General features: G+C 39.0%; 1 protein-coding gene across 2 annotated transcripts; it reads right to left on the bottom strand.

Annotated features, from left to right (window-relative positions):
* Nucleotides 1-325: 325 nt before the first annotated feature.
* il12rb1 (interleukin 12 receptor subunit beta 1) lies at nt 326-9,881 on the bottom strand. Of its 2 annotated transcripts, XM_037470799.2 has the most exons (15): nt 9,703-9,881; nt 8,580-8,703; nt 7,593-7,744; nt 7,338-7,477; nt 7,214-7,247; nt 6,704-6,835; nt 6,509-6,585; nt 5,052-5,268; nt 4,822-4,956; nt 4,519-4,620; nt 3,972-4,127; nt 3,618-3,773; nt 3,456-3,525; nt 3,167-3,242; nt 326-2,320 (listed from the first exon to the last, which is right to left on the bottom strand). In XM_037470799.2, exons 1-15 carry the CDS (start codon nt 9,776-9,778, stop codon nt 2,024-2,026), a joined length of 1,944 nt encoding a protein of 647 aa, XP_037326696.2. In that variant the 5' UTR covers nt 9,779-9,881; the 3' UTR covers nt 326-2,023. The 2 variants fall into 2 exon arrangements, with proteins under 2 accessions (XP_037326696.2, XP_062419672.1); XM_062563688.1 differs by lacking the exon at nt 8,580-8,703 and having other exon boundaries at nt 7,338-7,744; nt 9,703-9,834.
* Nucleotides 9,882-11,160: the final 1,279 nt, after the last annotated feature.

Raw genomic sequence — 11,160 nt, 5'->3', positions numbered from 1 at the left:
TTGTTTTAAAATTATTTAACAATACTGTTGTAACCAGTAAAGGGAGAGAAAAAAACAATTTTCCCTGAAATAATTACATTTTTCACATCCTCAGACGGCGAGGAGGCAGAAAATTGGAGAAATGGGAAACGCCCAATGTCTTTTCAGTCAGTTTTTGTTGCTCAAGTTCCTGTGACCTCATTACCTGTGACCCTCTTCTTTATCTGCATTTGGGTGATTCTATGCACTCTAAACCAAATGTCTTCTTATACACTCAACCTATAAGTGTTAGAGACTCAGCTGAAGGAATGAATCACAAGTTTCTGATGTCAACAACCAAGGAATAATAAGCAGTCAGAATAATATTTAATTATATTGTACGCGTCCCTGGTTACACACCTTTTCTTTAACTGATAAGCAAAACCATGTCAAAGCGAGTCATTTCAGTGTCGGGGCAGCACTCAAAAACTGAAAATGCCTTTTCCGACAAAACTACTGCAGAAGGGGGAATTTCCTGCTGAACGGAAAGGTTTGTGAGACTCTTTGCTCGCAGCTGACACTGCCATCTAGCGGCCATGAGTCATGTTACAGATGGAAGCCTCCAAAGATATAATCCAGGCGGAGGCTTAGATTCTCCATCATGCTTCCTTCTCTTCAACTACGAGGCCACGTCTTACTTTCAGACACGACAAGCAAAAGCTCTGTGAATTTGTATCAGAGAAAAGCACACTTTATGGCAAGGCAAAGGGATGATGAAAGGATTTATACATTAAGAATGTGTTGAATACCAGGACAGAAACAAAACAGTACATTTACATTAACTAAATAAACAATTTAATAAAAACTTAGCAGTAAACTATCTCAAATCATTATTTGTCATTCATACACAGATGTGTTTTTACAATCCAAAATTACATTTTTCTCAATGATTAAAAAATGATCATTCTCAGATTTCGTTAAATGAAACAAACGAGCACTTCTGCCACCTGTTGGACAACTTGTGTTACAACATGGGACAAAGTAAACCAAGCTCACAATAAGTTAAGTACAGGTACCCCCCAAACATCAGCTTCTGCTGACTAAAAGTCCAACCATATAAAACAATCATCTTAAAATACACAGATGTTTACTTCACCCCAATTAGAAGAAATATAAACAGAAAATATGTTTAATGTTGGGGAGCACAGGCCTTTTGGACGGTCAATGAAAATGTGTTCTGATATTATTATTATGTTCTCCGCAGAAAAGGGACCAAGGTCTGTGTCTAAGTTTGAAAATATAATTAATGATATTATTTTTGTTTGATAAAAAATCCCACGGACCCAAACACCATATACGGGTTAACACAGACACACACACACACACACACGCATACACACACACACACACACACACACACACACACACACACACACACACACACACACACACACACACACACACACACACTGTTGTTAAGGCTCATAGAATTTTCAGCACATGACTTTTGTAAAATGTCAGCACTCTGTGGTCGGCACGGATGATTTTTTGCTCCATGTGGGGAGAGACGGTGTCATTTCTAAACAACCAGTACAAGGCCACAACCAAATAGTACAGGAACCAGTTTATAGATCTTTTCTCCGCAGAGAAAGCTAAGTGCAGCGTTGCGTGAAATGTTCCCACTGTCATCATGTTCTAGTTTGAAAAAGACAAAAAACAACACACAGCAGAAGTTGCCTTGGTGATGAGTACTCCAGTGTTTCGCTGAGCTTTTTTTTAAGGTCATTGTTTTTTTTCATGACCACCACTTCCTCCCACATTGCACAAGCTCCACCCTGGTTCTTTCTATTTGCATGTTTCTTTTTTGAATGTATGGACACAATATTGTGCCAATTAATGTAATAGAGGTTACGTCAAACTTTTACCCTTTTCAATTTTTCAATTTTTTTTCTTTTACCTTTTTCCTTTTTCAATTGAAAACGTTTTGACAGGGAAACGTGTTCATCTAGTCTAGTAGTTTGGTATTTCATTCTGTGCTGCAAGTCAGTTGAACCTTTATTTAATATTAAGGCGAGTCTGTCTGGATGTCGAAGACCAGACCGTTCCTGTAGATCAGCATGGCGATCTCGTTGTCTATTTGTTTGAGATCATTCATTTCTCCTTCTCTGGAGCTCCTCATCGCCTCATCTGTGGAGCCAAGACACTCGTCACTGATTCCTTCCAACATCATTGAGTCAACCCTGTTGTCCAGGTCACTGCCGTCCTCCCCAGTGGTCTCCTCCGCGTCCTCAGGGGCAGGCTTGACCTCTGGCAGATGGTGCAGCGTTAGGTCGTCTACCTGCTCCTTTCCCTCCAGAAACTCCTTTAGTGGGTCACAGAACAATAAGATTCAAGAGCTCATATGCACGGACAATAACTGTATTATCACATTCTTAGCTTGCATTTTTACTGTGCAATTGAAGTGAGTCATTTCGATCAAATAAAAACAGTTGACAGATTGATTTACTGTCCACCTAACTGTGTCTGACAAACTCATCAGAGTTCAGAGTAAAATCACTTCATCTTTGTAGAAATGAGGTGCTTTCTTTAATTGAATCTACTTTCTATGGTAATGATGTGGCCCAACCCACAGCTCTCAGATAGTACCTTTGGATTTCTGTGTTTTGGCTTTAGCGCATTTTTTGCCCATCTACACATGTGCTTTGAATCATTCTTCTTAGTGCTTTACAGCCCAATCACCTCTTAATGAATGTAGAGGTATTATCAATTTGTTATATACAATTCAACACCTCACTCTTGATGCCAAGTTTAAGATGTTAAGAAGAATTTATGAATACAAAATTGTTTCACATCACTGTTGATGATTGTGAGTCACCAGGTTATGATTTCTGGAAAGAAAAATGAATGCTCAGTTTTTTTCTTTTTTTCAACCATGTCATTTGAATTGCTCTTTTTAACAGACAAGATGTGGTTGAAGTCAAAGAAAACAACCCACTACTTGAGACGACAGTTGTACTCGTATAATAAGGGGGAAGAGATTCATTATTAAACAGGTTAAAACCCTCAAACTTTCCCACAGGTGCCTTTGACTCTACAGAAAACTTCTGAAGTGCACAGATGACTAAGGACCAGGTCTCAGGGTTTATTATCAAAGAGCAACCAATTCACATCTTGAACTGAAAATCCTTTGTAAAGACTAGTTTCTTACCTCACTTTCTGGTCGATAGGGGTTGAAATCTTGAATAATAGGTTTTGGCACGTGAGGATAGATCTTGTTTTGGATTCTAAGTGAAGATAAAGCAAACTCAAATCAACCAATTCCTAAAAGCTGCTATTTATGAAATTCAATAAAACTGGGCATTGAATAAAAGCATTTCGTAGAACGCCCTACTGTCCATTTCAAACCATCAGAATATTTCCAGCTTTCAGTCCTTGTGCATACTTTTATCAATACTTGAATGTCAAACGGTTGAATATTTACAGAGCGGGTCACCTACCTCTTCAAGATGCAGGTGCAAGTTATTGCCAAGGAAAAGAACATAATGAGCATGCCCAGACTCCACCACACTAATAAAGAAAAGATCTGTTCAGAACTGCATTCTTGCCTCGTATTTACAAACTTTACAAAATATATATAGTGATTTAAGATTTAAGCATACCATGCGTAGAGTTCTCATGGAGTGTGGAGATGGTCAGTGTGGCTTTGGGTCCCATTCCAGCACGTGTGACTCCAAATAGGCTGATGTTATATTTACCTCCCGGTGACAAGTTCTCCAGACAATGTTTTGTCAGAGAGGCTGATATGTTACGGCACTCTGATGAAATGAGATGTGGAAATAAAAACATACCATTGCATAGTGCTTTCATGTGCTGAGTGATGAGGACGTTCAGTTGTCTCACTGGTTGAACATTTGGTGAAATATTATGCAATTACTATAAACTATATATTTCATTCAACTCAACAAAAGGGTCGTGAAAAAAGCTATAGATGAGAAAAGCAAGTGGTCTCACACCTTTAACCTCATCTTGTGAACTGACTTTCACGCTGCAGAGGGTGTAATGTGTGAGGAAACCTCGCTGGTCCACAGGGGGGATTTCTTTCCAAGATAAGTCAGCAGAAGTTTGTGTTTCTCTTAAAGAAGTAAGGTCCTGGGGTTCACTCCGTGGAACTAAAGAAAGAAAGACAGAAAGAAAGAAAGAAAGAAAGAAAGAAAGACGGAAAGACAAATTTCGACAATAAGTGGGGACAAACTTTGTGTTGCTCTTTGACCTCAATGCGGTATAATAACCGTGTCATTCCGTCAGGTAACGTACCCACATGTACGTGAAGAAGAATGGTTATAATCAGAGACATGAGAAGTACACACGTTGAACACCGCAGGGACCTTTTGTCCGAGTGTTCAGTGATGACACTGATCTACATTATCACGTTAAAGACCTGTGCACCTAAAATAGCTACTAGGCGCAAGGTTTAACCATCGTCAGAGTTATGGGAATTAATCGGGTAATTGTGGTCCCTGTGCGTATTTCAGTGTATTGGTGTATTGTAAAGAGACTTACCGCCCTCCTTTTGATAAAAGAGGCACATTTTAACCGTCTGTGGTTTCCCATCGGCCTCGCATTTGTGTTCAAAGTAAAGGTAGCGAACATAGTCCTTTAAGCCTGTGACAGAAACACATTCAGAACAATTTGTTTGGCACAGAAAATATTTTGAATTTACATTGATCACAGCATTATCGTCGCCATAGTGGAATAACAAAAGAAAAGGATTTGACAAAGATTTCATCTTCTTCTCCTTGGTCTGTAGAGCGAATGTGATGAAGCGGTGTGATTGAAGTCAGTTTAGATGGAGCTTGCTCTCACCTATTCCCTTCTTCTTCTTCTTCTTCTTCATCATTTTGATCACATTTTCGGACATTGAATCTCCATCCTGCTGCTCGTACCACTCACGGCAAGTTTTCTTATCAAACTTTTCATTCAGTGCCATTTTGTCACAAACTGTCAGGGGAAGAACCGGGTCAACAGGGTCAACAGAAGCACGAAAACACATGATATACACATACACACACACACACACACACACTTTGACCTACTTGCTAAATTTGCGACAGGTTCCGCCTGTACTTGTACGATTGCTGGTGGAGAATAGCCAACAGAGTTATTGGCGATTACCGAGATGTCGACGGCAGATAACGAGACATAAAAAGTGTGGTTTGAAAGTTGGGTGACAAGATCGTTCTTTTTCTTGCAGGGACATCCATGAGAAGACTGCGTGTCATTAAGGATGTACCTCTCTGCATGTGGCATTGCCTAAACAGCAGAAGAGACAAAAACAGCAAACTGAGTGCTACAGTGCGGCCAGGAGGCAAGAGAAGACAGAAACCGCGGGCTGTAAAAACACTATTATAAGATTATAATATATATCTATATATATAGATATATATATAAATCTATATATATAGATAAGACTGTTGGTCCGTAGGTAGAAAGGTTGGAGCAAAAAAAGGAGGTTCATGAACCAGGTTTAATTTCACTTGAACCGGGGAGGTTGTAAGTTAGTATTAATGTCTTTTTTGTCTTTTGTGTAAATCAGTGCTGTTAAAAATAGAGTGAGTCAGCAATGCAACATTTTTCAGTTGTTTCATTCTTCAGGTTGTGCATGCTGCTTGAGCTTAATAACCAGTATAAATGTTCATACAAGGTGCTCAATAAGTTTGAAGTTAATAACTTCAAAATATTGAAGTACAAATTATATATTATTCACGTGAGTTTTTATTTTCTTCTTCGGGATGTAATTGCACTCGAGGTCAAATAAAGAGACAGTGGTGCAATTTTTTGTGAAAGTTGTATCACTCCCATAATTGTTATTGTTATTTTAGAAAAAGTACAGATTGTAGTTGCCCTGATATCACTGTATTAGAGGCGAAACTGTTATTTCTTCTGTGATAAACCTACAGTTACAATCATTATAATGGAAAAGAAATAAAACATTCAATATTGGACATTTGCTTTTATGAAAACCATAACATAAATTAACTCTTTAACTTTTTACATAAAACAAACAGCATCACAACTTCTTACTAATTTCCCACTTTGTTCAAAGTTGGTTTTGCTCATTAATCACAAAAACGATTCTGTTAAAATCTTAAGGTTTTCATACCACATTGTGTAACGCCTGATCTTCTCCCCTGTATCCACTCTCTAGCCGCTGCCCCCCCCCCCCTTGTTGGACTTGTGACTGACTGATGACCCATGTATGACCTCCTGCTGTCAACTAAATACGTATTGTCCTACTGCCAACACCGGGTCTCCGCTGTCGTTTTGCACTTGGGTCTCTGTACTGCCTCTGCTGTATAAATAGTTTAACAAACAATACCCTGCCATTTGGATTTCACTATTTTAGTATTTGGAACCATATTATCAAACTATATGTTATATGATAACGTCAGAGTGCTGCAATGGTGAAAAGTAATGATTTAAAACGCATGGTGCTCCGCTCTAAACCAACAAGTTTGATTGTGTTGTTGTAGTTTTCCCATCACTGGCTTACCTTCCACTCCAGCGTCACCATTCGAGTGCCATTTAAAAGCTTTGTTGTTATGGCGACTTCAGGTTTTTGTTCAAGCTCTGTAGTAAAACACAAGACATTGTTGAGCAACCTGTTCACTTTATGTTGGGTAATATTCATTTTATTTTGAGGCCACAGCATAAAAAATAAAAAATGCATTCAAGGGTATGACTTCACCTGGAGGAACAGTCAAAGCTGGACACCAGTCACTCCACAGAGAGACCAGGTCCTTTTCAGAGCCATTATACCGATGTCTAATTTTAAGTTGGTAAACTGAATCCTTTGACAGATTTGCAACAGTAAGATGGTCTGATAAAGAGAAGAAGAGAGACATTTCATTAGAATGATAGATGATTTATTCATTTATTGCTAAAGTATGTTTTTCCAAATCACAATTTTAAGACCAAAACCAACTGATTAAATTGACTAAAAACTATTTTGAAAGTCTGATAAGTCGTGCTACAGTTTCCCAAATATTGCCTTTAAACTATTTAAAACACATCAGTGAACTTAATCGATGCACAACAATGATCTCGTGCAGTTTCACCGGCGTAGAGGACGCTGACACTTCTTTCTCTTACCTTGACTCAGAATGAGCAAAACTAACATGAACTAAAACAATGGTTTTTGTTGAGCGCTCATATGAAAGAAGGGGGATTCAAGAACAAGAACAAAACGACTACTCACAGAGCGAAGACTCAATGGTGGGATCTGTGGTTCTCTGTAACGGCAATAAGGAGGTTAAATATGGTTACAAATGTAAAATAAACTACGGTAGACACATTAAAGTTGGTGAGACAATCTGCCTCACGTTTTCCCAGGATTCTGTGGGGTCATCGTTGCGTCTGAACAGGACCTCGCATAAAGCTGGATACCCTGCAGCCATCCACTTTAAGTTCAGGTTGTTTTTAGACCAGGACATTCTTATGTTTTGTGGTGCTTCAAACTTAACTGTTGATTTAAAAAAAAAGTTATACATTCATTTACTACATTCTTTTACGCCTTTTAATACGTTGTAAACTTCTCCCACCTGTGTGAGCCTTTAAATGAGAGGAGCATACAGTACCTGTGTTATTGAGCACCACCGACCTCTTAGTCGACCTGCAGCTGGAGTTTGCTACGTCAGCTTCCACCCAAACGACTACCTCGCTCCATATGATGCCGATCTTTTCTTGCCCGAAGGAACACGTCTTATTTGAGGTCTTGATTGTTTGTTCACTGCAAGTAAACATTTAGAGTGGGCTTTGAGACTTTCCTTACGTGCCTTTAAGATTGTTACAAATATCCCTGCTTTGTCCAAAGGTAACAAAATCCTGCTTCCAGCATGTCTGAGGCTCACAAATTCATGGCATCTCATGATGTTCTGTGCATCACCTCTACCAGGAGGACCATGCGTCCAGGTGTGAGTGAGTGTGCACCTCGGTGTCCGTCCATGCCTGATCTTAATAATATACCACCGGTAGTTGAGCTGGCTCACACTTAATCAGAACATATTTTACTCCTTTTTCATTGTGCCACAACGTTTATGTGCACCAAATATTTTTTTTACTCTTTCTTTTTGGAAAAAGACTATATATTCCTATTAAACTGTTTAAATTGCTAATGAAGATTAATATTCAACTCTTTTTCCCATTTACCTGCCGCTCAGCTGCTGCTAAGCAAGCAGACAGCTTAGTGAGTTTATTTTGTTCTTGGAAGATTGACCCACAATATAAACAACATTCAGTGAATTACTGTCCCTTGATTATCAGTCACATGAGTCCAGAGAGGCGGGTTTGCCAATTGTCGTTTGTAACGTTGTTCATTTAATTCAAGTTGCAGATACCATGTGGGAGCTCTGGCTGCATCTTTATAGTTTAATATGTATTTTGCAGATTTTGTTACCTTCTAGTAAAGCCAAGCTTGCTGTTTCCTCTTTTGCTAAACCAAGCTAAGCTAACCGTCTCCTCCGATGTTTTTAATCTTCGTGTCTAATACTTGTTACACATACACAAAATCAACATTCAAGTCACCATTTCAAAATATTGCATCTCAAACAAAGAGTATCACTCACTGAATATGAAGGCTATATGTCACATTAGGATTAGTCGTCTTCATTTTCCATTCACAAGTGATAATAGTGTCCTTATTGTTTCTTTTGAAGCACTCAGGACTGGAAGGAGGCTCACATGCTGACCCTTAGAAGTGACACATGAACGTGTTTAAACATTTACATGCCCGCAAGCACCAACAGCATAAAACACGCATACCGATTTAAGAGCCACGTAAGAACTGAGTATAGTAGGTTTTATTGACTGCAACCTTCCACAGCATCTACATTCCAGAGGAACCGATATCAAAAAGAAACATATGCATTTCTGAGTAAAAGTTCATACAGTATGTTGCGCTGAGCTAACTCACCTTCAGGAACAGGGAGGGTGCTTCTGTGGACTGTCTGTGAGCTATATATTGAGCTTTGTGTAAGTTAGTTGTTTATTTTGTTATTTTAGTTCAATTTATAAAACTTAAGTACATGATCCAAATAGTCAGTGATGATACCTAGTCACATATTATCCTTTTCATTCATCTTTATCGCTATTCATTGTATCGCTATTCACCATTATATTCTTCATTCAAACCATTATTTTATTTTATTCATTTGGCGGTTTATTCATTTATTTTTGTTATTTAGCTATGTAGATTGGCCAATAAACATTCAAGTTATTTTATATACCTAATTGATCAATATTACATTTAAACTGTCACAACGAGGTGGCGTCCTTTCTAAAGCCGATCGTGTCTTGTGGTTTAAGCCAAGTGCCATCGCTGCTTATATGTCATTCACGCGTTTATAATTCAATTATTTATAAAAGTTACACATTTTTGTACTGATTGAATAATAGCAATTGAATCTGCTACGAGCCCTGCTGCTACTGTCCATCAGTCCAAGCACTCCACCGGTTTGTCTCATGTACGAAGCGGAAAAACTCAAAACGGCGGTGTGGATGCAGATGGAAACCACACGATGCTGATAAGCTCACCAACATTTGGCGGCGGATGTTTATCTTATACTGAAAAAGAATTGTCACTTTCATTTGGAGTGTTTTGATACTGATGAAATAGAGGTTAACAGTACAAGTAATCATAAGGTAAGTACAATGAAGTACGAAAAGAAACCATAGAGGGTATTTATTTACCTTTGCTGGCCGTTATAAGGAACACAAGCACAACAATGTATTCATGCAGTGAGCTCCAGCCTTTCAAAGGCTCCATCAGGTGTAGTGGAAAGTCTCAAAGACTCGTTCTTCAGAAAACGACAGTCCAAATATTCAACCTGTAACTCGGTTGTCTTTCTCAGAAATACCAGAAGTTTCACGTCTCTCGGTTTATATGAACTGCAGCGAAAAACCACAAGTGGCGGGGGCGGGGGGGGGGAGGTTTGGGTTTGACACCAGACAGACACAACAGCCTTCAAAGATCTTTTGAAACGCTCTCTGCCAAAGACAAAGTGTAGGAGACTGGAAACTACAGCAGCCAGCATATTCATCTCAGCATTTTACTTTTCTGCAAACTATAAATACTTTGAATGCCTATATTTCTGTAACAAAAGCACAACTCACATCAACATTTCTAAATCAAGTGGAATTATGGTACTTTTAACCACATGTTTTTGCTCTTTAAAAACTGCATTCTCAAAAGCTCTGTTGAGTTTGCAGACCTAAAGTTCTTAAAGCAGCACCGTCTCACCAGGGCGTCAAAACCCAACATTTGAGCAGTGGCCCTCAGTGTCTTGATACCAGTATGGAGATGTAATCTCTCCATCTAGTCCTAGGTCCACTTAGTCCCCAAGGGCCTATTGCCAGCTGGCCGTGCCCAAAACCACCTCAGCTGGCTCCTGTACGAGTAATGGAGCAGTGGCTCTACTCTGGGCGCCTCACGGAGGGATGAGCTTTTCACCCTGTGTCTAAGGGAGACATTGTCATGCAACATAACTGGTTATCATTTGTTGAAATATCATTGTGAAAATTACAGTAATTTTTAAATAATGCTGAACAAATGCCCTCTGAAAGGGTAAATGAGGAAGCTAGGGCAGCATATGTAGTCCAGCCGTCCATCATGAAAAATATATTTCAGACTTGCGTTTGATTGAAATGAGAAGTGGAGTCGATGGAGGAGGTTTTCCATGTTTCCTACAATTCAAAATGTTATGTAACTTTCTAAAAGTTTTAAATCTATTCATAGATGTATTATCAAAGCCTCTCTATTTAAAAAGGCCGCTCATCTTGTGGTCTTGGAAACGTTCATTCTAATGCAACTCCTCTGTATCTTATATCCTCATTGTTTATCCCATTTCCCATTATGCCAAGTTATAGTTTCATATGAAATCACTTGCACTTTCATTTTGAAAAAGTAACTCCTGTAAGTAGTGCAGGAGAGGAGTGTAAATGGCAAAATTATATGTAACTCTTCTAAACGCTTCATTGTATAACCAGTTTATTAATTGCAAGTGCTGGGATGGCGAGGCCATGGGAAAAGAGCTGAAGTGTCTCACACTGATAAGATGTCCCCAGTTTCCTGGCTGTAGAGACTCAACAAGTTGGTTCACATGTGTTGAATGTAAGCAAGTTTTCTGTTGATGCCACCTGTAACTGAAC

The sequence above is a fragment of the Pungitius pungitius genome, chromosome 7 (assembly GCF_949316345.1).
Source record: "Pungitius pungitius chromosome 7, fPunPun2.1, whole genome shotgun sequence".
Lineage (NCBI taxonomy): Eukaryota > Metazoa > Chordata > Actinopteri > Perciformes > Gasterosteidae > Pungitius > Pungitius pungitius.
The sequence above is the reverse complement of the archived record's forward strand: the minus strand, read 5'-3'. Positions and strand labels throughout refer to the sequence as shown.